Source organism: Coregonus clupeaformis, unplaced genomic scaffold (assembly GCF_020615455.1).
Source record: "Coregonus clupeaformis isolate EN_2021a unplaced genomic scaffold, ASM2061545v1 scaf0247, whole genome shotgun sequence".
Lineage (NCBI taxonomy): Eukaryota > Metazoa > Chordata > Actinopteri > Salmoniformes > Salmonidae > Coregonus > Coregonus clupeaformis.
In genome coordinates, this window is record NW_025533702.1 from 375,394 (window position 1) to 402,110 (window position 26,717).

At 43.2% G+C, this 26,717-nt stretch overlaps 2 protein-coding genes and 1 long non-coding RNA gene across 3 annotated transcripts; 2 read left to right on the forward strand and 1 right to left on the reverse strand.

Annotated features, from left to right (window-relative positions):
• Window positions 1-748: 748 nt before the first annotated feature.
• On the reverse strand, window positions 749-15,552 carry LOC121535006 (nucleolin). Its single transcript, XM_041841653.2, has 14 exons — window positions 15,428-15,552; window positions 14,253-14,328; window positions 13,951-14,142; window positions 13,635-13,769; window positions 13,315-13,392; window positions 13,088-13,211; window positions 12,796-12,932; window positions 12,561-12,687; window positions 12,298-12,440; window positions 11,989-12,118; window positions 11,672-11,808; window positions 11,425-11,551; window positions 11,106-11,338; window positions 749-2,177 (listed from the first exon to the last, which is right to left on the reverse strand). Exons 1-14 carry the CDS (start codon window positions 15,443-15,445, stop codon window positions 2,146-2,148), a joined length of 1,689 nt encoding a protein of 562 aa, XP_041697587.1. The 5' UTR covers window positions 15,446-15,552; the 3' UTR covers window positions 749-2,145.
• A 2,337-nt stretch (window positions 15,553-17,889) lies between these two features.
• Window positions 17,890-20,405, forward strand: LOC123484258 (CLIP-associating protein 2-like). Its single transcript, XM_045214388.1, has 2 exons — window positions 17,890-18,085; window positions 20,242-20,405. The coding sequence occupies exons 1-2, from the start codon at window positions 17,890-17,892 to the stop codon at window positions 20,403-20,405; spliced, it is 360 nt and encodes a 119-aa protein (XP_045070323.1).
• A 2,970-nt stretch (window positions 20,406-23,375) lies between these two features.
• On the forward strand, window positions 23,376-25,176 carry LOC121534578. Its single transcript, XR_005994639.1, has 3 exons — window positions 23,376-23,535; window positions 23,773-23,874; window positions 24,189-25,176. It is a non-coding gene; the product is annotated as an uncharacterized LOC121534578 (long non-coding RNA).
• Window positions 25,177-26,717: the final 1,541 nt, after the last annotated feature.

Here is a 26,717-nt window from a genome sequence, read left to right on the forward strand (position 1 = left end):
ATTCTTGCTTGAGAAATTGCTCTTTGCTAAGAAGCTATTTTTGTTAATTTTTTACCCTTTTAATTGAAAACAATCACAGTAAGGTACTTCATTGTTAACCAGAAATGATTTGATATTGAGATATAAACGGCTGCATGGGACCTTTTAAGCATTTCTACAGATGCAGTAGACCTATTTGCATCAGAAGCATTTTGAATGATATTTTAAGGTCAGATTGTTTTTCAAGACGTTCAAACGTTCACAGATTACCAGCAGGGTCAGATAATAACCATAATGGCTAAATCGGGTGGAAACGCTTCAAGACTCATTAAAAGGATTCAAAGTAGAGGGAGGAATGAGGAGCAGCAACAGGTAGGTCGCAAGGTGTGTGTGTGTTGTAAGTATATAGCCTACAACAGAAGGAGACTTTTAGCTAGTGGGGTTTTGGGCGTTCGCCTATAAATTATGTGAACATGCAACCTGGGCTTGACTGGGTGCAGTCTGATCACTGATCAAGAACCATGTCTACAGTCTACTACCCTGATTTGATAAGAAATTGACTTCCAACTTTGTCACCAGTAAAAGTAGTATCAGTTATGGTAGTGTGCTACACTACAGCATATGAGAGAATACTAACAATCACTTTTGTTGAATCTTGCAGACATTTTTGCTATTTTTCACCTATTGTAGACCTGTCACTCTGCAAGAGGCAAAGTTTTACTTTTTTGTGATGAATGTTTCAAGAAAAATTTGACAAATTTAAAAAATGCAATTTTAGAACCCATTTAATCAAGTATTTCTTTGAAAGTACACACATGGTAAATACTGAGTTTACAGAATTATAATACTATTCTACTATAACACTTATTGTTACTTAATTACAGTAATATCCCGCCCCCACTCACCTGCATCATATTGGCAATTCAAAAGTTATATGTTCGATATATTTGCTTATAAATGTAAAATACTGACTTCTTTCCTATTGTCGTCTAAAATGTTCCAGTTAATTCAGAAATCTTTCTTCCATTGCTTTACGCTATCCTATGCTTATCCAAGAGATGACAGTATTCTAATGACTTAAAATCGATTGATACCAGGACAATGCATGGCAGCATAACAGGTGTATTCCAAAAGTAACAGTCACCTTATGTAAATGACCATATTACCCTCAGGTTGGCCATTGACATAGTCATGAGGTATTGTTTTCTGAGTAAAACATTGACAAAATGGTAGCATACCGATTGAAAGCGTTGGGCAAGTAACCGAAAAGTGTCTGGTTCGAATCCCTAAGCCGGCAAGGTGGAAAAATCTGCCCTTGAGCAAGGCAGTTAACCCCCAACAACTGCACCCTGGGCACTGATGACGTGGAGGTCGATTAAGGCAGCCCCCCGCACCTCTGATTCAGAGGGGTTGGGTTAAATGCCTAAGACACATTTCGGTTGAATGCATTCACTTGTGCAACTGACTAGGTATACCTCAAAACGCTTAACTGGTTTGTTAAACCAGGCAATTTCATTTGTTCATTATATGAAGTAACTTGTATAAGGCCTATTTGGTCCACCAATGAGACCAAGCAGTCTAGATCCTTTGATGACATGTGGAGGCTAAATTAAATGCAACATTCGATTTCTTATGAAACATAAGATGGGACATAGTGAGTATATCCCACCCTGCCCAAGTCATATCTTCTGGTCTGGATTTTACTCCTCTGTATCATTCTATATATTTTTGTTGCAAGAGATTGTATCTGAAACACAAAAAAAGATGCAAGGTCCCTCTAAAAGACTCACAAAATAAAGAATTTAGAAAAAGAAAAATCAGAAAATCCACATTAAATTTGGGGACCTTTTAATTACCCAGTCTTCAATATAGTATTTGCATAAACAAGAAATTAACAATTAAAAAGGTAAACTAAAGGAAAAAGGAAAACAGACAAAACCAAACAAAAATGTTACACATACAGTACAATGTGTCTAAGACATTTCATCGTTATGTATGAACGTGGTAGAATCTTTTTACATAAATCATTTACACTACGAACAAATGAGTTTGTTTTATTGAAAATATTAGGGCTAGAAGCCCCTTACAAGCTTGTCAGTTAATTCAGATGTTGAATTAGAGCCCAGTTGCAGCAGTCCATTGTAAAAAAAAACGATATTTGCTGTTTTAAGTCCTTCTTCCGCCACCGCCACCTCTGCCTGAAAAACAACAACAAACGACACCATCTTACAAAGCTGATAGAATTGTTGGTAGATAGAAGTAGAGTAAAGAGACATTTCAGGCACTAGTACTATATAAAAAAAGTACACACACCCACACAGTTGTGAAGAGATTTTGCATGTGCACTCGGATCCTCAAAGTTATACGGCTGAACCATTGAGAGCGTGTTGACTGGCCGCAACACTGCTTAGTACGGCAACTGCAAGAAACACGACCGCAAGGCGCTACAGCGGGTAGTGCGTACAGCCCAGTACATCACTGGGGCCGAGCTCCCTGGCATCCCTGGCACAAGCTATGGTGACTTCGTCGGGAGAGGTTGTGTTTTCTCTAGCAGGAGGTAAGCTTGGCTTCTCATATGGTGTTGAGTAAAGCTTAAACCATGTATTTAGATCGTAGGTAGGTAGTTTATTTAGGTAGTTAGTTAGGTAGTTATTGTAGGTTTCCGTAGGCAATTATTGTAGGTAAGTATTGTTTACGTATTGTTTAAGTATTGTTACGGCGGAGCCCGGCGAAGCAAGAGGCTAGCTAGCTAGCGGGTAGCTACTGGTAACGTTTATTGGTAATTATCTGTTTAGTGCAATGGTGGAGAGTGGTTTCCAATGTTAATGTGCTAGCTAATGTGCTAGCTAGCCAACGTTTAATTTTTTGCTGCGTTATGAAAGGAACTAGACACGGACATGAATTATCTGTTTAGTGTGTTAACACACTCTTGGTATGCTAGCTAGCTAGCGGGTAGCTACTGGTAACGTTTATTGGTAATTATCTGTTTAGTGCAACGGTGGAGAGTTGTTTCCAATGTTAATGTGCTAGCTAGCCAACGTTTAATTTTTGCTGCGTTACGAAAGGAACTAGACACGGACATGAATAATCTGTTTAGTGTGTTAACACACTCTTGGTAGTTTGTTGTAACCAAGTATTGGTGCTAAACTGTGTGTTATTGGATGCTAGCATGCTAGTTAGCTATGGCGTCATAGCTAGGCATCGTGGGCTGTTGTGGGTAGTTACTGTGGGTTGGCATTGTTTTTCGGCGGTGCCGGGGGTAGCACGAAGCTAGCTAGCTAGCCGTTCTTCAAACAAGGTCAACACAGTGGCCATTGCTAGCTAGCCAACAGACACGGACACGAATTATCTGCTTAGTGTGTTAACACACTATTGGTGGTTTGTTGTGACCAAGTGTTGGTGCTAAACTGTGTGTTTTTGGATGCTAGCATGCTAGTTAGCTATGGTGTCATAGTTAGCTAGCTGAATAAAGTGGGTTGAGTCTATTCCTTTAAACATTGAACCGCTGTGGTTCACAACAATTCTGATTTCTAAAGGTGGAAGTTGGTAGAGTTTTTGTTCGGGTGGTTCAGTGAAACAATTATAGTTTCTGAGGTAGAAGTTTTTGGTGAGGGAGGCCCTGCTCTCTACTCTCCCAGATGTTTAGTTCATTTCATTCCGATCTCCTCTGCATTTTTTAGCCATTTGCCACAGCCTGTCAACTATGCCTCTGCCTATCCCTGTTCTCTCCTCTCTGCACAGGCTACACAAACGCCCCACACCGCGTGGCTGCTGCCTCTCTAACCTGGTGGTCCCTGCACGCACCCCACACCTGGAGTTCCAGGTCTCAGGCAGCCTCTGGAACTGCCGTTCTGCTGCCAACAAAGCTGACTTCATCCCAGCCTATGCTAATCTCCAGTCCCTCGACTTCCTGGCGCTGACGGAAACATGGATTACCACTGAAAACACTGCTACTCCTACTGCTCTCTCCTTGTCTGACCATGTGTTCTCGCATACCCCGAGAGCATCTGGTCAGAGGGGTGGTGGCACAGGAATCCTCATCTCTCCCAAGTGGACATTCTCAATTTTTCCCCCTAACCCATCTGTCTATCTCCTCATTTGAATTCCATGCTGTCACAGTCACTAGCCCATTTAAGCTTAATATCCTTGTCATCTATCGCCCTCCAGGTTCCCTTGGAGAGTTCATCAATGAGCTTGACGCCTTGATAAGTTCCTTTCCTGAGGATGGCTCACCCCTCACAGTTTTGGGGGATTTCAACCTCCCTATGTCCACATTTGACTCATTTCTCTCTGCCTCCTTCTTTCCACTCCTCTCCTCTTTTGACCTCACCCTCTCACCGTCCCCCTACTCACAAGGCAGGCAATACGCTTGACCTCATATTTACTAGATGCTGCTCTTCTACTAATCTCACTGCAACTCCCCTCCATGTCTCCGACCACTACTTTGTTTCCTTTTCTCTCTCGCTCTCCTCCCACACTACTCACTCTGCCCCTACACAGATGGTAATGCGCCGCCGCAACCTTCGCTCTCTCTCTCCCACTACTCTCTCCTCTTCCATCCTATCATCTCTTCCCTCTGCTCAATCCTTCTCCCTCCAATCTCCTGATTCTGCCTCCTCAACCCTCCTCTCCTCCCTTTCTGCATCCTTTGACTCTCTGTGTCCCCTATCCTCCCGGCCGGCTCGGTCCTCCCCTCCAGCTCCGTGGCTTGATGACTCATTGCGAGCTCACAGAACAGAGCTCCGGGCAGCGGAGCGGAAATGGAAGAAAACTAAACTCCCTGCCGACCTGGCATCTTTTCACTCTCTCCTCTCTACATTTTCTTCATCTGTTTCTGCTGCTAAGGCCACTTTCTACCACTCTAAATTCCAAGCATCTGCCTCTAACCCTAGGAAGCTCTTTGCCACATTTTCCTCTCTGCTGACTCCCCCCCCCCCCTCTCTCTGTGGATGACTTCGTCAACCACTTTGAAAAGAAGGTTGACGACATTCGATCCTCGTTTGTTAAGTCTAATGACACTGCTGGTCCTACTCACACTGCCCTACCCTATGCTTTGACTTCTTTCTCCCCTCTCTCCAGATAAAATCCTGCGACTTGTGACTGCAGGCCGCCCAACAACCTGCCCGCTTGACCCCATCCCCTCCTCTCTTCTCCAGACCATCTCCGGTGACCTTCTCCCCTACCTCACCTCGCTGATCAACTCATCCTTGACCGCTGGCCATGTCCCTTCCGTCTTCAAGAGAGCGAGAGTTGCACCCCTTCTCAAAAAACCTACACTCGATCCCTCTGATGTCAACAACTACAGACCAGTATCCCTTCTTTCTTTTCTTTCCAAAACTATTGAGCGTGCCGTCTTTAGCCAACTCTCTTGCCATCTCTCTCAGAATGACCTTCTTGATCCAAACCAGTCAGGTTTCAGGACTGGTCATTCAACTGAGACTGCTCTTCTCTGTGTCACGGAGGCTCTCCGCACTGCTAAAGCTAACTCTCTCTCCTCTGCTCTTGTCCTTCTAGACCTGTCTGCTGCCTTTGATACTGTGAACCATCAGATCCTCCTCTCCACCCTCTCCGAGCTGGGCATCTCCGGCGCGGCTCACTCCTGGATTGCGTCCTACCTGACCGGTCGCTCCTACCAAGTGGCGTGGCGAGAAGCTGTCTGACCCCCAGGGCTCAGTTCTAGGCCCTCTCCTTTTCTCCCTATACACCAAGTCACTTGGCTCTGTCATATCCTCACATGGCCTCTCCTATCATTGCTACGCTGACGATACACAACTAATCTTCTCCTTTCCCCCTTCTGATAACCAGGTGGCGAATCGCATCTCTGCATGTCTGGCAGACATATCAGTATGGATGACGGATCACCACCTCAAGCTGAACCCTGGCAAGACGGAGCTGCTCTTCCTCCCGGGGAAGGACTGCCCGTTCCATGATCTCGCCATCACGGTTGACAACTCCGCTGTGTCCTCCTCCCAGAGTGCGAAGAGCCTAGGCGTGACCCTGGACAACACCCTGTCGTTCTCCGCCAACATCAAGGCGGTGACCCGCTCCTGCAGGTTCATGCTCTACAACATCCGGAGAGTACGACCCTGCCTTACACAGGAAGCGGCACAGGTCCTAATCCAGGCACTTGTCATCTCCCGTCTGGACTACTGCAACTCGCTGTTGGCTGGCCTCCCTGCCTGTGCCATTAAACCCCTACAACTCATCCAGAATGCCGCAGCCCGTCTGGTGTTCAACCTTCCCAAGTTCTCTCACGTCACCCCCCTCCTCCGCACACTCCACTGGCTTCCAGTTGAAGCTCGCATCCGCTACAAGACCATGGTGCTTGCCTATGGAGCAGTGAGGGGAACGGCACCTCTGTACCTTCGGGCTCTGATCAGTCCCTACACCCAAACGAGGGCATTGCGTTCATCCACCTCTGGCCTGCTGGCTCCCTTCCTCTGCGGAAGCATAGTTCCCGCTTAGCCCAGTCAAAACTGTTCGGTGCTCTGGCACCCCAATGGTGGAACAAGCTCCCTCACGACGCCAGGACAGCGGAGTCACTCACCACCTTCCGGAGACATTTGAAACCCCACCTCTTTAAGGAATACCTGGGATAGGATAAAGTAATCCTTCTACCCCCCAAAAAAAAATTGTAAAGTGGTTATCCCACTGGCTATAGGGGTGAACGCACCAATTTGTGAGTCGCTCTGGATAAGAGCGTCTGCTAAATGACGTAAATGTGCCCTTGAGCAAGGCACTTAACCCTAATTGCTCCTGTAAGTCGCTCTGGATAAGAGCGTCTGCTAAATGACTAAAATGTAAATGTATGTAAATGCATCCAGGACCTCTATACCAGGCGGTGTCAGAGGAAGGCCCTAAAAATTGTCAAACACTCCAGCCACCCAAGCCATAGACTGTTCTTTCTGCTACTGCACGGCAAGCAGTACCACTGCACCAAGTCTGGAACCAACAGGACCCTGAACAGCTTCTACCCCCAAGCCATAAGAGTGCTAAACAAGGCAGCTATATAGCTACCCGGACTACCTGCATTTACCCTTTTTTTAACTAGCTCTCTTGCACTGACTACGCACACACACTGGACTCAAACACTCACAGATAATTACACTGACACGCCCACACAACATAAGCCCACACACACACACTTTCACACTCCCCACATACGCTGCTGCTACTGTTCATTATCTATCCTGTCGCCTAGTCACTTTACTCCTACCTACAGTATATGTACAGTCGTGGTCAAAAGTTTTCAGAATTACACAAATATTAATTTTCAAAGTCTGCTGCCTCAGTTTTTATGATGGCAATTTGCATATACTCCAGAATGTTATGAAGAGTGATCAGATGAATTGCAATTAATTGCAAAGTCCCTCTTTGCCATGAAAATGAACTTAATCCCCCAAAAACATTTCTACTGCATTTCAGCCCTGCCACAAAAGGACAAGCTGACATCATGTCAGTGATTCTCTCGTTAACACAGGTGAGAGTGTTGACGAGGACAAGGCTGGAGATCACTCTGTCATGCTGATTGAGTTAGAATAACAGACTTGAAGCTTTAAAAGGAGGGTGGTGCTTGAAATCATTGTTCTTCCTCTGTTAACCATGGTTACCTTCAAGGAAACACGTGCCGTCATCATTGCTTTGCACAAAAAGGGCTTCACATGCAAGGATATTGCTACTAGTAAGATTGCACCTAAATCAACCATTTATCGGATCATCAAGAACTTCAAGGAGAGAGGTTCAATTGTTGTGAAGAAGGCATCAGGGCGCCCAAGAAAGTCCAGCAAGCGCCAGGACCGTCTCCTAAAGTTGATTCAGCTGCGGGATCGGGGCATCACCAGTGCAGAGCTTGCTCAGGAATGGCAGCAGGCAGGTGTGAGTGCATCTGCACGCACAGTGAGGCAAAGACTTTTGGAAGATGGCCTGGTGTCAAGAAGGGCAGCGAGGAAGCCACTTCTCTCCAGGAAAAACATCAGAGACAGACTGATATTCTGCAAAAGGTACAGGGATTGGACTGCTGAGGACTGGGGTAAAGTCATTTTCTCTGATGAATCCCCTTTCCGATTGTTTGGGGCATCCGGAAAAAAGCTTGTCCGGAGAAGACAAGGTGAGCGCTACCATCAGTCCTGTGTCATGCCAACAGTAAAGCATCCTGAGACCATTCATGTGTGGGGTTGCTTCTCAGCCAAGGGAGTGGGATCACTCACAATTTTGCCTAAGAACACAGCCATGAATAAAGAATGGTACCAACACATCCTCCGAGAGCAACTTCTCCCAACCATCCAAGAACAGTTTGGTGACGAACAATGCCTTTTCCAGCATGATGGAGCACCTTGCCATACGGCAAAAGTGATAACTAAGTGGCTCGGGGAACAAAACATCGACATTTTGGGTCCATGGCCAGGAAACTCCCCAGACCTTAATCCCATTTAATCCCATTGAGAACTTGTGGTCGATCCTCAAGAGGCGGGTGGACAAACAAAAACCCACAAATTCTGACAAACTCCAAGCATTGATTATGCAAGAATGGGCTGCCATCAGTCAGGATGTGGCCCAGAAGTTAATTGAAAGCATGCCAGGGTGGATTGGAGAGGTCTTGAAAAAGAAGGGTCAACACTGCAAATATTGACTCTTTGCATAAACTTAATGTAATTGTCAATAAAAGCCTTTGACACTTATGGAATGTTTGTCATTATACTTCAGTATAGCTTAGTAACATCTGACAAAAATATCTAAAAACACTGAAGCAGCAAACTTTGTAAGGACCAATACATGTGTCATTCTCAAAACTTTTGACCACGACTGTACATACAGTGCATTCGGAAAGTGTTCAGACCATTTCCCCTTTTTGTTACGTTACAGCCTTATTCTAAATGGATTAAATAAAATAGTTTCCTCATCAATCTACACACAATACCCCATAATGACAAAGCGAAAACAGGTTTAGAATTTTTTGCAAATGTATTAAAAATATAAAAAAACATACCTTATTTACATACGTATTCAGATCCTTTGCTATGAGACTCGAAATTGAGCTCAGGTGCAACCTATTTCCATTGATCATCCTTGATGTTTCTACAACTTGATTGGCGTCCACCTGTTGTAAATTCAATTGATTGGACATGATTTGGAAAGGCACACGCCTGTCTATATAAGGTCCCACAGCCACGAGGTAGAAGGAATTGTCTGTAGAGCTCCGAGACAGGATTGTGTCGAGACACAGATCTGGGGAAGGGTACCAAAAAATGTCTGCAGCATTGAAGGTCCCCAAGAACACATTGGCCTCCATCATTCTTAAATGGAAGAAGTTTGGAACCACCAAGACTCTTCCTAGAGCTGGCCGCCCGGCCAAACAGAGCAATTGGGGGAGAAGGGCCTTGGTCAGGGAGGTGACCAAGAACCTGATGGTCACTCTGACAGAGCTCCAGAGGTCCTCTGTGGAGATGGGAGAACCTTCCAGAAGGACACCATCTCTGAAGCACTCCACCAATCAGGCCTTTATGGTAGAGTGGCCAGACGGAAGCCACTCCTCACTAAAAGACACATGACAGCCCGCTTGGAGTTTGCCAAAAGGCACATAAACGACTCTCATTACATGAGAAACAAGATTCTCTGGTCTGATGAAACCAAGATTGAACTCTTTGGCATGAATGCAAATCTTCACGTCTGGAGGAAACCTGGCACTATCCCGACGGTGAAGCATGGTGGCAGCAGCATCATCATACTGTGGGGATGTTTTTCAGCGGCAGGGACTGGGAGACTAGTCAGGATCGAGGGAAAGATGAACGGCGCAAAGTACAGAGAGATCCTTGACGAAAACCTGCTCCAGAGCGCTCAGGACCTCAGACTGGGGTGAAGGTTGACCTTCCAACAGGACAACGAGCCTAAGCACACAGCCAAGACAAAGCAGGCTTCGGGACAAGTCTCTGAATGTCTGTGAGTGGTCCAGCCAGAGCCCGGACTTGAACCTGATCAAACATCTCTGGAGAGACCTGAAAATAGCTGTGCAGCGACACTCCCCATCCAACCTGACAGAGCTTGAGAGGATCTGCAGAGAAGAATGGGAGAAACTCCCCAAATACAAGTGTGCCAACCTTGTAGCGTCATCCCCAAGAAGACTCGAGGCTGTAATCGCACTGCTTCTTGAAACACTGCTAGCTTAACCCGGAAGACAGCTGCACCAATGTGTTGGAGGAAATACCATCCAGCTGGCGACCGAAGTCAGCTTGCAGGCGCCCGGCCCACCACAAGTAGTCGCTAGAGCGCGATGGGACAAGGAAATCCTGGCCGGCCAAACCTGGACGGCGTTGGGCCAATTGTGTGTCGCCTAATGGGTCTCCCGGTCACGGCCAGCTGTGACACAGCCTGGGATCAAACACCGGGTCTGTAGTGACGCCTCTGCGATGCAGTGCCTTAGACCGCTGCACCACTCGGGAGGTTTTTTTATTTTTAATACATTTGCAAAATTTTCTAAAAACCTGTTTTTGCTTTGTTATTGTGTGTAGATTGATGAGGGGAAAAAAACAATTTAATCCATTTTAGAATAAGACTAACGTAACAAAATGTGGAAAAAGTCAAGGGGTCTGAATACTTTCCGAATGCACTGTAGCTACCTCAATTAAATGTTTGTCATTTAGCAGACGCTCTTATCCAGAGCGACTTAGAGTTAGAGTGCATAATATATTTTTTTTACCTCATACCCCTGCACATCGACTCGGTACTACTGGTACTCCCTGTATATAGCCATGTTATTTTTTACTTGTTATTGTTATCCGCTGTGTATTTATTCCGCGTCACTATTTCTATTTGATATTTTTTATGTTTAACTTTATGTTTTTATGGTCCTCTGTAGCTCAATTGGTAGAGTATGGCGCTTGTAACGCCAGGGTAGTGGGTTCGATCTCCGGAACCACCCATACGTAAAAATGTATGCACACATGACTGTAAGTCGTTTTGGATAAAAGCGTCTGCTAAATGGCATATTATATTATTATTATACATTGTTGGAAAAGGACCTGTAAGAAAGCATTTCACCGGTTGTTACGAAGCATGTGACAAATTAAATTTGAAGTATCAACTGACATGTCCTCATTACTTTTCCAAATTCAATTCAACCTAGATCTCACCTCCTCGTCCACCCCTGAAGCCTCCACCCCTACCCCTGCCTCTAGCGCCACCTCGACCTCCAGGTTTCCCTCTGAAGCTCCTGTTGAAGCCTGTTCCTTCTCCACGAGGTCCTCGTTCACCCTGGGGTGTGGCATAGATCAGGGTCACCTTGCTCCCGTCAATCTGAAGGTCCACCACAGCCTCCTTGACAGCCTTGCAGACCTCTATGCTCTCAAAGTCCACAAAGCCAAACCTGAGAAGTGCCAAGAATTAGTATTCAAAGGACTGTCTGAATGTAATAACAATGTGGTTTCAAAAGGGTCATATTTCGAGACATACCCTCTAGATTCACCAGTCTCCTTGTCTTTGGTGACTCGAGCTTCAATGGCACCTTCAAAGGAGCTTTTCAAAGTCTCCTCACTCGTCTCCTTGGCAAGATTCCTGACCATCAACGTCTTTGAAGGAACTACAAGAGAACACAAAATACATAGGTATGAATGATGGCACAGTCAAACAACTTAAATGATTCACCAACCAATTTTCTGCTATGAGACATTCATTGGGTAAGTCTAAAAGTAATATTCACCCGAGTTCCCTTGGTCCCCTTCTGGCCTCTTCTGGCTGAACTTCACGCCGATGGCTCTTCCACAAATCTCTTTGTTTAACGATGATTCCATGGCTTCTTTGGCATCCTCCACACTTTCAAACTGAATGAAGGCATGACTTAAAAGAGGGAAAAAGCAAATTAACATATTTGTCTTAAGTTACCATTTCCATGTGCATTCTGAACATGAAATGACTCAAATTAATCATAATCAAATGTTTATAATGATCTATTTGATGGTGTTCAAAATGTTCAGTAGAGCTCAACAAAGCAGGTGCAGCATCAATGTGCACCCTTACCCTCTTGGTTTGCCATTGCTCTGTGGTATTCTGACACTGACTGCTTTGAGAAAGACTTTCTTTAGGGCATCCTCTTTTGCAGTGTAAGCCAGGTTGGTCACCAATAATTCGTTATTTGGTGTGGCCTCAGCTATGGAACAGAACATTTGAGAACATGTTAGCTAATCAGTGAATTAATACACTTTGTAATCAGTCTTTCATCTCGAAGATGCTAATGAGCAGCAACATGACTAGCCATATATCTATTCAAGTACCTTGTGCTTCAACAGTAATATAATTCCCAGTGACTTCATTTCAGTCCATCCTTACCTGGAGCATTGGTCATTTTTTGTTGTTGGCTCTTTTCTCCCAAAAAGTCAATAACGATGACACGGCCTTGGACATCAGTCCCCTGCTTCTCCTCCAGCACTTTCTCAGCAATGGCCTCCGTTTTGAACTCTATGTAGGCAATTCTGTCACAATTAAATAGATGCCAAGTGTTAAGAGCTGAATCTTGGGATACACACATACCTTGCATTTTCACGTAAATCAAGCATTGATATCCACTGGACACTTTGGATGACAACTCTCACCCTTTGCTTGGTCTACCAATGCCTCTAGGAAACCTGATTTCGACAGCCGTGTCAAAGACTTTCTTCAAGTCCTCCTTTGTTGCTGCGAATGGGATATTCTTGACGTACAAGGTCTTGGCATCTTTAGCTGTGTGTGGTGGGGGGGGGAGACTCCTGTCAGTACATGGAAATCAATCAATTCTAGAAATGTCTAATATATCAATGGCATGGAAAACTCACTCAAGATGACAAGTACCTTTTTTTTCATCTGCTGTGACGTCTTTGACATTAGCCTTGCCTAACCTTATCTTTTGGTCCAGGATCTTCACCCTATCCAGCTCAAGGGCTTTCATCAAGTCTTCCTCTGTATGAAAGTCTACATATGCGAACTTCCTATAGAATGCACACCAAATAAAAATGTGACATTATGTTAATATACTTATACAAATCCTTTGCCATGAAATGGGGAATAATCTGTATCATGAGGAAATCTACAAACATTTGAAGAGGTTAAGTTTATGCAGTGCATAAAAATGCCAGGTACTCACTTTGTTATGTCCACTCGAATAGCCTGAAATAACAGACTATGCGATGTAAAAAAGCTGGCCAAGGCATCATTGAGTTCCTCCACTTCCTTGGTTGTGTTCAAGTTTCCAACAAAAAGACAAAAACCTCAAAAAGAAAAAGAAACACGAAGGTGCACGTTAGCTCACTGACACCATCAATCAAGCACTCAAACAGAGGGAGTGATTTTAACTCTTGCTCACAATCGTACCATCATTAATGCCCTTTGTTTTCTTCGCTGGAGAAGTCTCATCCTCTGCTTTCCTTTTTACTGGGGCTACTGCAACAGCTGGAGAAAGAAATGCAGACACATGTATTAAACACTATTCCATACATACCCTGATGGAAAAACATAAATGAGTGACATCTGGGGTGTGTGTAATAATTAGTCCTAACAGTTGCATTTGGCAACAAAAATGAGTTTTTATTGGATAAATTAAGATAGGTCCCTTCCCGTTGGGTTCTGTTTGCTTCGGAGTGAATACACCCCTGGCAAATATGCATTACAATTCTGTTGTTCTTTGACCTCACCCTGGTCATTTCCATTGGTCTTCTCGTCAACATTATTGGCATCTTCGACTGCATTTTCTGACTCAAATGTGACCTTAACCGTTTCCTCCTCAGCAGCAGGGGCAGGAGTTGTATCCATCTGCTCCCCTTCACAATCTACATAAACAATATTCATTAACAAAGGAAATACCTACTGAATTTAAGGGGACAGCAAATGTTTTGCTTTTAAGAAATGTCATATGAACATTATCACTATTCCAATTACATGCTGGGACTTGATGTCACACACACTAAATATATGGTCTATGCTTGCCACCCCTCAAAGCATTCTCTTTACCTGGGACATCTTTGACCTCCTTGTCCTCTGTAACATCATCTTCAATAGGAGCTACTTTGTCTCCATCTCCATCCTCATTGGCATCAGGTTCTGTGGAAAAGATTACCTGTGGAGTAGGGGCATCTACCACGATGACCTGTGGAGTTGGGGCAGCTACCTCCTCTGTTGATGCTGGAGAATCAGTCTGGCCTTCTGAAAGTTACCATGATGTATCAAGGACTCATTAAAAGTCACTTTCTCAATATAATTTGCATTAAATATTGCACAGGCTATTAAGGACAATATAGTTGGGAACCACTTACCAGAATTATTTTTATCCTCTTTGTCATCACCAATCTCTCCAACTTTCTGTGTAGTTGATGTCCTTGATGGGATTGCCTATAAAACAACCTTTGGGATGAGCATTTCAGCTGGTGTTCTTTAACCCATCATCACCAACCAATCACAAACAGACAACTGGGGGAGGGTTCGATTAATCCCGCCCGGGTTTAAAGTTGATTGCAGTAGTAATAGAGCTCGCCAGCCTGTATTCCTAAAACCCGGAAATAGGTTACCTCTGGTTCGTTCAGCCATCCCTATGTGAAAAATGAATGGGGAAGGAATAGGGTTATGGAATAAACGCCGAAAATAAGGTCTGCTCTTAACACAGGTTTAGGAAATCTCATAAAAAATGTCTATGAGATAGCAGTCAGGTTAACAGGACCTTTATGAATTATGAAGCCTTTGTGACTTATGTGTTTTATTATTACATAAATTCTTCAAAATTCACAAAAAGTGACGTTAGTTGATGAAGATGATCTCATAGAACAAAACATATAGGATCTCCTAGACCTGTTTTTACCACAGACCTTATTTTCGGCGTTTATCCAAACCCAAATTCATTTTCCTCATAGGCTTTGTCCAACGAACCATGGTGGAGTTAGTGCCTACAAAAAGGCGCCATTACATTATATTAGTGGGATTCTGTGTTTCCCATGCAAAAGGGATTGCTTTTGATAAACGTTTTATCTGCCTTCCCAATCAAAGCTGTTTAGAAAATTCTAACTTATTTTATGGAAAAGAGACGTTGTATGTTTCTGGACAATGTACCATGCTGTCTTGTTGACAAAATGACCAAGCGTCGCAGATTACTGCTTGTTTTCGCCCGATGACGTGAAGGGCCTATCTCTGCCCGGTGTGCGGAGTCTCAGCATAATCGAATCCGCCCAATGAGTATTCGAAATAGATCAATTGTAACTCACAACGTTCAGCACGTGTTTCAAGTGAACAACAGTGATACAAAGTAGCTAGTTAACTAGCTAAACATTCCATGCCCACAGAAGTGTATTTCAACAATTGCTACAGTAGTTAGCTAATTTGCTAACGTTAGCTAGCTAGCGAGTTCAACCATGTTGTAATTTCACTTGTAGCCGTGTGAGACCAACTGCTGTAAACCATTTCACCTAAAACATAAGTAGATTTTAGATGTCATTCTTACTTTGCCTGATTGTGCCATGTTTTCGGAATATTCTTCTTTTAGTTAGCTACTGTACGGTGCACACGTCTGTTCACATGAACGGCCATGAACGGTGGGCGAAATTTCCTTCTGTAGTAGAGGGGGGAGGGGCATACATGAATATTCATGTTTCTCGACGTAGAACCCATCGGGTTACTGGTTGAGCCACAGATAGAACAATGAGAGTTGAAAAAACAATTAGTTGAGCCTTCTTGAATGCGTAACGTCAAACAGATGCTCTACAGAGCCGTCCGTTTACCTAGCTCGTGCCGCTGGTGTGGCGGGAGCATATGGATTATTTTTTTTACATTCAAAATTCCACTATAGAATTTACACATCGTATATATTGAAAACTTGGTGGAAGAACTTGGTGGCGCTTTCACATGACCATTGGTATTGCTCAATACAAGCATTGCGATTTTGACATTCGAAGTGTGTTTATGTTATTTATAACTCGACACAGCCCATTACTTGCACCAAGTTTTCATTAAACAATGTGTCAATTAGTTGAATTTTGAATAAGAAAATGTTCCATAATATGAAATGCGGTAGTCAGTGGGTAAACTAAATTAAAGAGTAGAAAATATTTGGTGTAATCATGTCTAACCAGTTGGCAAATGTAGCCTTTGTGCCCATGAGCAGAGATACTTTTGAGGAGACGGGAAACTCCATTGGAATCGTAATAACGCCCACGCCTCGTTAATGTGCCGCGCTGTGCATTCTAGGCGATTCTGTGACAAGGTGAGCTCTCTTTCAAGGAGTGAATGGGAGTCAATTGGCTGCTAGCTCAAAAACCCATATTAGCATGAAATTTGTCAACAAGAAGTACAATATTACAGATATTTTCCAATATGTGAGATCATTAAGTTGTTATCTGTAATATCGTATAGTTTTGGAATCGTGATATTGCGTGCTTTCGAGGCAAATAGGCAGGTTTCTCGACTCATACCCTGACTTTGAGAAGGGATGGCGTAACGATTAGTTTAGCAACCGCGTGACGCAGCATAACAACGTGAACGCGATTGGTCGACCGTCTGCTGGGTGAGGCGTTACGTTCCTCTATTTATTGGCCGACGGGATTCCTATCTCCTCCTTTCTCCAATATATCTGTATACTCCCTCCAGTTACACAACCCTTAACGCGAGGGGTTGTCACTAGTTACCACAGCCACAAAGTCATAAACCCCGCCCATTTTACAATTTATCTTCTTAAAATTAGATTTTAAACCGTACCCTAACCTTAACCACACTGCTAACCTTATAACTAACCTTACATTTTGTGCATCATTAATCATTCAGCATCAAAATGGCCGTGGAATTTTTGTTGCTTACCTCATTGTAAGTGAGGAGACAACAGATGTGCTTGCAGAAGATCCAACAGGCTACCCCAGGATTTTCACCAAGGTAAATGGCTCTAGCCTTTTAGGGGCTAAGTGAGATTTGGTTGGGGGGCCCCAACCTCGCGGAAAATGTTTTTAGTGCTCCCCTCTTGACGGTGGAGAGGAACATTTTAGTTTCAGTTAATTTCCTGCAATTCTACACATTTTGCCATGGGGCGGAGAGATCTTTGCAATTTTAAAGCAAATTTCCTGCAATTCTACACATTGTATAATTACTTATGCCATGTTAATATGATATCTGAGTGAGAGTGACTAACAAAATCAATGGGGGCCCACTGGAGGTCCGGGTCCCTGGGCACATGCCCTCCGTGCCCGATCGGTATTTGGCAATGATTACTTAAGTTTAGATGGCTGGCTAGACTAACTACTACCAATTAAAACATTGTTAGCTGATGTGACAGTGACTGACATAACAAGAGAAAAACTGTTGATGCACAACCAAATTTCGAAATTGCACCTGGTGTATTCTACTATACTTACTCTCAATAGTAAGTTGAGACCCTGACTGAGTACCTAACGCTTCGATCACACCTACAGCGTCAATGAGTTTTGGTACACCAGAAGTACATTCATTTCCAATGGAACGCTGCGTTTGCCTTGCAGCATTGCGTTGCAGAGGCAGTTGCAGTGTGTACTGTGTGGTGGTGCATGCGTTGGATTTATCTAACGTATGTATCACATTGTATGCGTAGACGGCTTGATGGAAATGGTAGCTGAAAGTTGAACTTTTGTTGCTCACATATCCAGATGATGCTGCATACTATTTTGCGCAATGACACTGTAGGTGTGATCAAAGTGTTAAAAGTACAAAAATATATACTGTATATTATTTTTGGGGGAGTCGGGGCCTCCTAGTGGCTTATGTCACTTATGCCTGGAACTTGCCCTGTGCATATGTGACCAATATGAAGGTGATTGTGCTTTTTAAAAAGAGACACTGATATTGTTTTGATTTAGGTGTGTGATGATCAACAGAGACCTGAAAGAGCTGGTTCCATGTCTTGCAAGTAAGTTTCAACCAATGTTTAACAGAACATTAAATAAAATGAAACATCTATTAATATCCCAGTCCCAGCCTGGCAGTCGCTCCAGTTCCCCTGGGAAGCTGCTGGGCCACTCGTCTGGGTACGGGAGGATCAGCAGGCCCCCCTCAGCCTCCAGCACCCCTGTAGACAAGAGGAGCAAGGTCCCCTGCAGCCAGGGCTGCAGAAGAGATTCCTCTCCCAGCCGACTGGGACTAGGTAAGGGACATTTACATGATGTCACAATTTCAGCATCGTGCAAGTAAACACAACATAAATCATGTATTTGGCGCAGTGGTCTAAGGCACTGCATCGCAGTGCTAGCTGTGCCACTAGAGATCCTGGTTCGAGTCCAGGCTCTGTCGCAGCTGGCCGCGACTGGGAGACCCATGGGCGGCGCACAATTGGTCCAGCGTCGTCCAAGGTAGGGGAGGGTTTGGCCGGCAGGGATGTGGGTTCGTTTCCCACGGGAGGCCAGTATGAAAAAAAGAAAGAACAACAAAAAAATACATGTATGCATCCACTAACTGTAAGTTGCTCTGGATAAGAGTGTCTGCTAAATGACTAAAATGTAAATGTATTCACTCTATACTAGGAAAAAGAGATTTGCCATTTGCTAGCAACGCACAGAGTAACTAAGTAACTGCCTAAATAAACAGTGTATTGTACAGTATCACCTACACACTGGATACACATACATAACAGACAGCACATGTTTGCTGATAAATAGGATACCACACACATGCTGTCGAGGGCCATGTGTCAAAACATGCCCAACATTGTCATTGTGCACTCCTATCTATCTAGTGAAAACCTTATATATACTGTACACCAAGTGTGTCCTTTGAAGCTCAGATACACTATCTTGGTTTTCCCGGTCATAAACACAAAACAAGGAAACACAATAAACACAAAAGATAAGCCTTGAAAGCAAGGAACCCGCATAGTAATGTTATGAAGGACCAATGGACCCTTTGAACTCAAAGGGGGCGGCAGGTAGCCTTAGGGTTAAAAGCGTTGTGCCAGTAACCGTAAGTTCGCTGGTTCGAATCGCTGAGCCGACTAGGTGAAAAATCTGTCGACGTGCCCTTGAGCAAGGCACTCTGCATAAGAGCATCTGCTAAATGACTAAAATGTAAATGTAAAATACTGAATGGCAAACTACTGAATAACAAAATACTGAATGCGAAAAGGCGCAAGGCCCCTTGTAAAGGAGGGTGAATGGTAAGAGCCTGTCTTTCAACTTAGGGTTAGCAGCTAAGTAGAACTCACTGTTTTGGGAGGTGTCTCTCATGGTTAGTAGCTAAGTAGAACTCACTGTTTTGGGAGGTGTCTCTCAGGGTTAGCAGCTAAGTAGAACTCACTGTTTTGGGAGGTGTCTCTCAGGGTTAGTAGCTAAGTAGAACTCACTGTTTTGGGAGGTGTCTCTCAGGGTTAGTAGCTAAGTAGAACTCACTGTTTTGGGAGGTGTCTCTCATCTTGGTTGTATTTGTTAGCGTCACATCTTCCAGGCATGTCCCATCATTGGGGTGGTACCTCCTCTTTCAGGAAACGTGGATGAGCCTCTGTAGGTCTAGCTCTGTCATCAGCAGCCCAGCTTATGTCCTTCCTTCCATTCAGTCTGAGTCACTGGCCCTGTCCTATTGCTTTGATTGATTGGTCGGTGTATTTCATCGACCAACCAGCTCCCCACATCTTGGCTTGTTATCAGTGTTCTGTCTGAGGTCACCCTCTTTGTCTGTCTGTCAGTCTGTTGTGAACAACACCGTCATCCCTGAATTGGGAAGGCCGCCTTTTTTACATCTGTCCATGGATGAGATTTAAACATGATGGATTCACGAAATTGACAATTGCACGTTGCAATGTTTTAAAGTTTGTACGTTTGTCTTCTTCTTAGTCATGTTTAGTTCATCTTTTTTATTAGAACATATAATAACTGAATATAACGGTTTGTGTTTAATTTTCTTTGGTGTTTCAACCATATCTTTATACCTTATTTTAATTCTTATTTTTTATTTTATTTTTCTGTTTTTATTTTGTGTGTTAACTCTGTATATCTGTTGTAAGCTAATGTCATAACAATCATCTTGTCACTGACAACCTAATCCTTGTCATGAAATAACAAAAACATTTAAAAACGGACTTGCACTAACTTAAATTTGTAAAATGTAATCTGATGTCCAGCAGACTCCAACCCACCACCACGCCCCAGAGACCTCCTACCCCTCACCTCCACTCTTCTCCCAGTCCCCATCCCCATCCCCACCCCAGGCCTCACCTCACACCCCAAACCTGTGTTCTACTGTCCTACTGACAGCCAGGCTTTGTGATAAACCCCTTGTTCCTGGTACTCCTCTCTCGTCCTACCACGCTAGCGAGGAGCCGTATCCCCCGGCCCAGCATGAGTCAGGGCTGCAGCAGGGAAACCTCTAGGGAAAGCAGCAGAGACACCAGCCCTGCTCGGGCCTTCAAGCCCCTTGGTGAGTACCACGTCCAACCGGACACCAGGAGGCCTCCTGGAAGCAGCAAGGCCCACTAGTACACACTCCTCAGCCCCTTAGTCCCTTCATCTAGACCCCTACTCTCTGTCCCAGCCTCTCTCTACACCCCAGGACATCTAGATAGAAGATCCCCCTCTAGAACTAAGGGGTATAGACCTCTTCTTTTGCCTACTCTGATCTACTCTACATGCACTAACCCTCTCAAAGGTTCTGGAACATAATCGCTGCACTGTCTTCTGTCTGTCTTGTTGGGAATGCTCTGTGTTGTGCTATATTAGTATGTTTTTGTGTCTTTGTATTTGTTATATAATGACCAGCAAAATGGAAAGATCACAAAAATCTCTGGATGTTCTAGGATTCTGTTTTTGGTCCAATGATTTATGTACGATAAATGATTTGGCACATCTCATAATAAATCTACATCAAGAGGCAGAGAAAAAAGGCAGTGACTACAGTAAACAGTGTACTGTATGTCATCGTATTCAATGTCCATAGCTGAACTGCTTCTCAGCTCTTTCCTGTGCTGCTGCCACATCACAGGAAATGACAAAACTTTGTCACTGCTTTGTCATGGGGGACAAAAAAAAAGAACAAAAGAGGGACAAAGTGGGATGCATGAGGGATACCCGCCCCTCCCACCCATACGTAAAAATGTATGCACACATGACTGTAAGTCGCTTTGGACAAAAGCGTCTGCTAAATGGCATATTATTGATTATTTATTTAATCAGGGTTGGGCTCAATTCAGAATTTTGGAATTGAATCCCATTCAACTCATGAGTTTTGAATTGGCCACACCCCATAGGATGTAGAATTTGAATGACAGGAAGTAGAATTTAATTCAGTCAGAGATACTGGTGACTCTCAGATCCACCTCTATGCAGACGACACCATTTTCTATACATCTGGCCCTTCATTGGACACTGTGTTAACAAACCTCCAAACGAGCTTCAATGCCATACAACACTCCTTCCGTGGCCTCCAACTGCTCTTAAACACTAGTAAAACTAAATGCATGCTCTTCAATCGAACGCTGCTTGCACCCGCCAGCCCGACTAGAATCACTACTCTCGGCGGGTCTTACTTAGAATATGTGGACAACTACAAATACCTAGGTGTCTGGTTAGACCGTAAACTCTCCTTCCAGACCCACATTAAGCATCTCCAATCCAAAGTTAAATCTAGAATCGGCTTCCTATTTCGCAACAAAGCCTCCTTCACTCATACTGCTAAACATGCCCTCGTAAAACTGACTATCCTACCGATCCTTGACTTCGGCGATGTCATTTACAAAATAGCTTCCAACACTCTACTCAGCAAATTGGATGTAGTCTTTCACAGTGCCATCCGTTTTGTCACCAAAGCCCCATATACTACTCACCACTGTGACCTGTACGTTCGTTGGCTGGCCCTCACTACATATTCGTCGCCAAACCCACTGGCTCCAGGTCATCTATAAATCTCTTCTAGGCAAATCCCCGCCTTTTCTTTGCTCATTGGTCACCATAGCAACACCCACCCGTAGTATGCGCTCCAGCAGGTATATTTCACTAGTCATCCACAAAGCCAACACCTCCTTTGGCCGTCATTCCTTCCAGTTCTCTGCTGCAAATGACTGGAACGAACAAATATATAAAAAATAATGACGAGATGCTTGTGTCTACACCCTAACATTGGGAATTTCACTCAATTCAATTCTATTGACTTTTATTCAAATTCTAATTGCAATTCTGTATCCTGTTTACTACTTCAATTTAAATTCAATTCAAATTCAATAATTTTTATTTAATCTGAGGCATTCTCAATTCAATTCTGGCCAACCCTGCTATTAATGTGATTAGTAATATATAATATGTCTTTTATTTAGGCTATGCACAGATGGATGGTCAAGAGAGGCTGAGGCCATTTGACATAGCAGAGCAGGAATACTGTTGTCCGTGCTGTGGTGGCCATGAAGAATGAATTGCACATCAGTATAATCACACAATCTTTGTAGCTTCTTTTAAAGGTGTATCATGTCGTTTTGTCTGTTGCTGCCCTCTGTGACACTATAAATGTGAAAACATACAACATTATACATTTTCAAATAGCGGCAAATGTGTAAACAAACAAAAGGTACAAATGGTACGTAAAGTCCAGTGTATAAATGTGTATTAGTGAAATAAAATCACTGGATAAGCAATCAATCATTTTCACACTGCTAACTGTTATGTTGTCTTAGGGCTAGTAGGATGCACTCGCTGTTCTGGTGTAAGGGAACATAAAATGTTAACATTGAGATCTTGGGCGAATCAAGTCTTTCCTGGATTCCTTGCATCCCCTCCTAACCTTCTCAAATGGCATTGGATGAGAAGATCTAAGATCCCATCCTTTGGACCATGACCTCCAATGTGAGAACAGAAGAGAGGTGAGGAGAGAAGAGGGTGCAAGAAATGAAGGAAAATCTTTTGAGATTCACCCCTAGATTTGCTTTTGGCCCTAGTCCATTCCTTCCCATTTCCCGCCATTTGAGTGAGCCCTCCGATGACGTTTCATTAGTGTTTCAGCAAGAGAGCCCTTCCCTTCTTGCCTAATAATCCCGTTTCCTAATTTGGTAGGCTGCGTTTACACAGGCAGCCCAACTCAGTTTTCTTCCACTAATTGGTGTTTTGAACAATCACATCAGATATTTTCACATCAGATATTTTCCAGAGCTGATCTCATTGGTTAAAAGATAAATGAGTGAAAAAAAGATCAGAATTGGCCTGCCTGTGTAAACGCAGCCCAATTAACCGCTCCACTGTAACTGATGAGATACTGTTGTGGTGTAGTGAATTCTCTGGTGCAAAGTGGCTGTTGTATCATCACCTAGGTGGGCCCTTCACATCGGTAGTGGAAGACATTTCCCCACCACCATATAATAAAAGAGCTTTGAGCGCTTGTTAAAAAATGCAAAATAAATCCTATTATTTTTTACATCAATATTAACAGCTGTCTTATTGTTAAATGTGTTTTAGGAGGAGGATTTCTGCAAAGTCACCCAGGAAAAATGTGAGGAGTTGGACAAATTTCTCTGTGACAATCACACCTCCCAGTATCTCCACACTCATTGCCATATGGAGAAATGTGGACTAACTTTGGTCGGAGATTCTACCACCACAACAGCAACACCAACAACATAGCTGAAAGGTATGAACTATTTTCTAATATTCTACTGGGTCTTTAGCCTTACCCTGGTGGTAGTCAATTACCAGAGACATTTTGTATGTTTGTATTTTGCCTCTTTACATACCTAGTAGCCAGGGTTTGTTTTGTCATTGTGGTGATAGGGTTCCATTCATTCTAGAAATATGTACAGTCCAAAACAACTTACTCAAATTCAAGTTGTCTGTTTTACTTTTTTCTTTTGACACAAACTTTTCTTAGGTTCTTTCTCTCTTTGAAATACCAATTCCTTAGGGGAAAACCCAACAAGAGGGTAGATCAGCTGCTGAGACTCCTGTACAGTGATGTCCAAGACAATTACAGGTACTTTCTGTTCTGTTGGGCAGCAAATCATTGGTAACTGATCTTAAGTCATAGTCTCTCGGTATTGTAAGGATGAATTGCTCTCATAAACAGAAATAAGCATAAACTTGAAAGTTTGCCATCATCAAAACCAACCAAACACCAGATGCTGGATTGTAAAAGATACACCATTTGTCAATTAAACACAGGACATAATGCATAAAAAATACAAATCCTCTGGAATTCTACCACCTGTTTCGTATTAATAATAATATAAATAATAATATTATATGTCATCAGTCATTATTCTCTTGACATATTAACTTATTTTTCAGTTACCTAGATCACCTGACACAGATCAGACGCATGAAACCTGCCAGGAAGGACCCCTTCCACTGAAGCTGCAGAGATGATGAGGAATGGAGTGATGGCCTGGTGATTGACCGCAATGGCACCTGTAGTGTTCCTTCTCAGTCCAATCCACAACATTACCTGGTTGATCTTGTGAACTTCACATGTGTGTGCAGAGCCTCTTAGTCAGGAAATGTGTGCAAGCACATACCCTTTGCAAACGTGCTGTTGGTCAGAGGTCAGTCAGTGAATGAAATATGGCAAAAACGTGCTCAGGTTATAGTGGAGAAGTCATACCTGCTGATAGAGCAGTCTAACTGTATTTTGGGGTAATGGTAGTCCTGGTGTTGTCAATCTGGAGAATGGTTATTATTCATGTAACACCAGCAGCTTTGGGCAAAAGTCTGTCTGTCAACATGTTTATCACATGATAACAGAGGAGCAAACTGAAAATGAGGTAGCTACATCAATTGAAGCAGGACCACCAAGCACTTCTTCAGCAACAGCCCCCACCACTGCAAACACACTGATATGCAGACCATGCTTGTTGAACTTCACCAGTGGAGCACCTCTTCTCAGTACATGGAGACAACAGAGGTGTGCAACTCTGTAGAGAGAGCCTACATGATTGCCTTTGGTAAATGTCCCTCTTGCACATCAGCCTGCAGAATCACACCTCTACATCCATACAGACAGAGAATACACGGACAAAACACAGCAGGGGGTCATGCATATGCCAGTATCCATGGTCAGAGAAAGAGGGCTGTTAACACAGACACATTTGTCAGGGTAAAATGAAGGAGAAAGGGACTAAGAAAATAAATACATGCAGTGAATACTATGAAGCACACACACCTTTTTCACATACAAATTTGAGTGCAGGAATGTGGTAATCTACTGCACTTTGAGTTAATAACATCCGAGCAATTCAGCCTCTTTCATTTGTTCCCACTTTGTATATAGTAAGACATAATATTATGGAGCTGTCCAGTTAACACACTGTCTATACAACAATGTTTGTATGCATAGTTGTTTGTGTCTCATGTATTATATGTAATTTGCTTCCTGATGAAATTGAATACTGTAAACATTGTATGTTGTGAAACAAGGGTGCCCAACCCATTGACTGCAGAGCTACTATGTGAGCAGGCTTTAACTTCTGCTCTGCTAAAATATGTACATGCAGGATTTTGTGTGAGAACTGTAAATCAAATGTCTATGCGTTTGATGTACATTATTAATTACACTGTATAAAATACTGAGCTATTGTCAAACCTGATTCATTAAAGACATCAGACTATTAGAAATCTTATTTCAGTAGATTTTATCCTGTAATATTTTCTCTCTTTCTGTCATGCACTGGTCCAACACATTGATGAAATGGCTAAGCAGATTGCCTCCCAGACCACGAGTGGCCAAGTTGAAGACCTCCGAATGGGAGGCTAGAACTGTGACCACCTCCTTCAGTGTTGTGCTGGAAGATACAAAAATACCTTTACGTAAACATATGGTTGATGTTTTTGTGAAAGAGATTGCACAACGACAATGGATTATTAAAGCCATGCCATGGCAGGCCAGTAATGTTTTTGTGAATTACTTTTGAGTAAACAGTTGTAGTGATACACTACAGTACTATCATATTGTTATTCATTGCATTATCATACATAATAAACTTACTTGAACTGTTGCACCCCAGCAAGCTCTACCATCCGGCTTTGTTGCTGGCAGCTCCTTTAAAATCTAGAAATGTATTCGCCAACATTCCGATGTCCCTGCCTAGATCAGCAGCTTCACCTGAAACAAACAAATGAGTGATAAAGTGGACTTAAATATACATTTAGTAATGTTTTTTATGTTATTGTAACCACCACAAAATATATGGATGGTGAGCTCCTGAATACATCAAACTTCTATTTCACTAATGCAAATCCTTTACAATACCCTCTGTGATCTTGGTGCAGAGGCTTGTTTGGCTTGAGGGCTTTACTGGGTGAATCCCTGCCTCACATACATAGCTTCCTACGGATCTCTGGCTTTTTACTCTTGGCCTGGCGCAGGTAAGCAACGGGACAATTTGAAGAGAACTTCTCAGGGCTCCCACACCTCCTTTTCAACTCCCATACACTAACCTTGTACCTGACAAAGAAGCCTTCATAATACATAATGATCCTCCATAATATCATCTACCTCTCCATAACCTTCAATGTTATATGCCATTGCCATATACAGCCTACAGCATACCTACCGCTTCTGGTGGTTAGGTGGTTTCAAAAGAGATTCCACTTCAAAAAATGTATCTGATTCATGAAATTCATTCATCTCACCTGGGGGTGGTGAACATAATATTCACATTAGTATTTTAGCCAGCTGTCACAATAGCAGCTTTAACGTTAGATTATAGTTTAGCTAATTATTTATTGATACAACCCTTACAAAAAAAGATTGCAGTTTTGAAACTGCAGTAAAAGTGCAGTAACTGCAGTCGACTGTGGTATTTTGGACGCAGTAATTGC

Bases quoted from the DNA above. Each gene is read 5' to 3' on its own strand.
- LOC123484258 (XM_045214388.1), top strand. From the start codon at position 17,890: ATGAAACATCTATTAATATCCCAGTCCCAGCCTGGCAGTCGCTCCAGT. The intron at 18,086-20,241 runs GTAAGGGACATT...CTACCACGCTAG, and splicing joins TCCCAGCCGACTGGGACTAG to CGAGGAGCCGTATCCCCCGG.
- LOC121535006 (XM_041841653.2), bottom strand. The intron at 13,393-13,634 runs GTGAGGTCAAAG...TTCTTTCTCCAG, and splicing joins GACCAATGGAAATGACCAGG to CTGTTGCAGTAGCCCCAGTA. The intron at 2,178-11,105 runs GTGAGATCTAGG...GTTGTTTTTCAG, and splicing joins CTTCAGGGGTGGACGAGGAG to GCAGAGGTGGCGGTGGCGGA.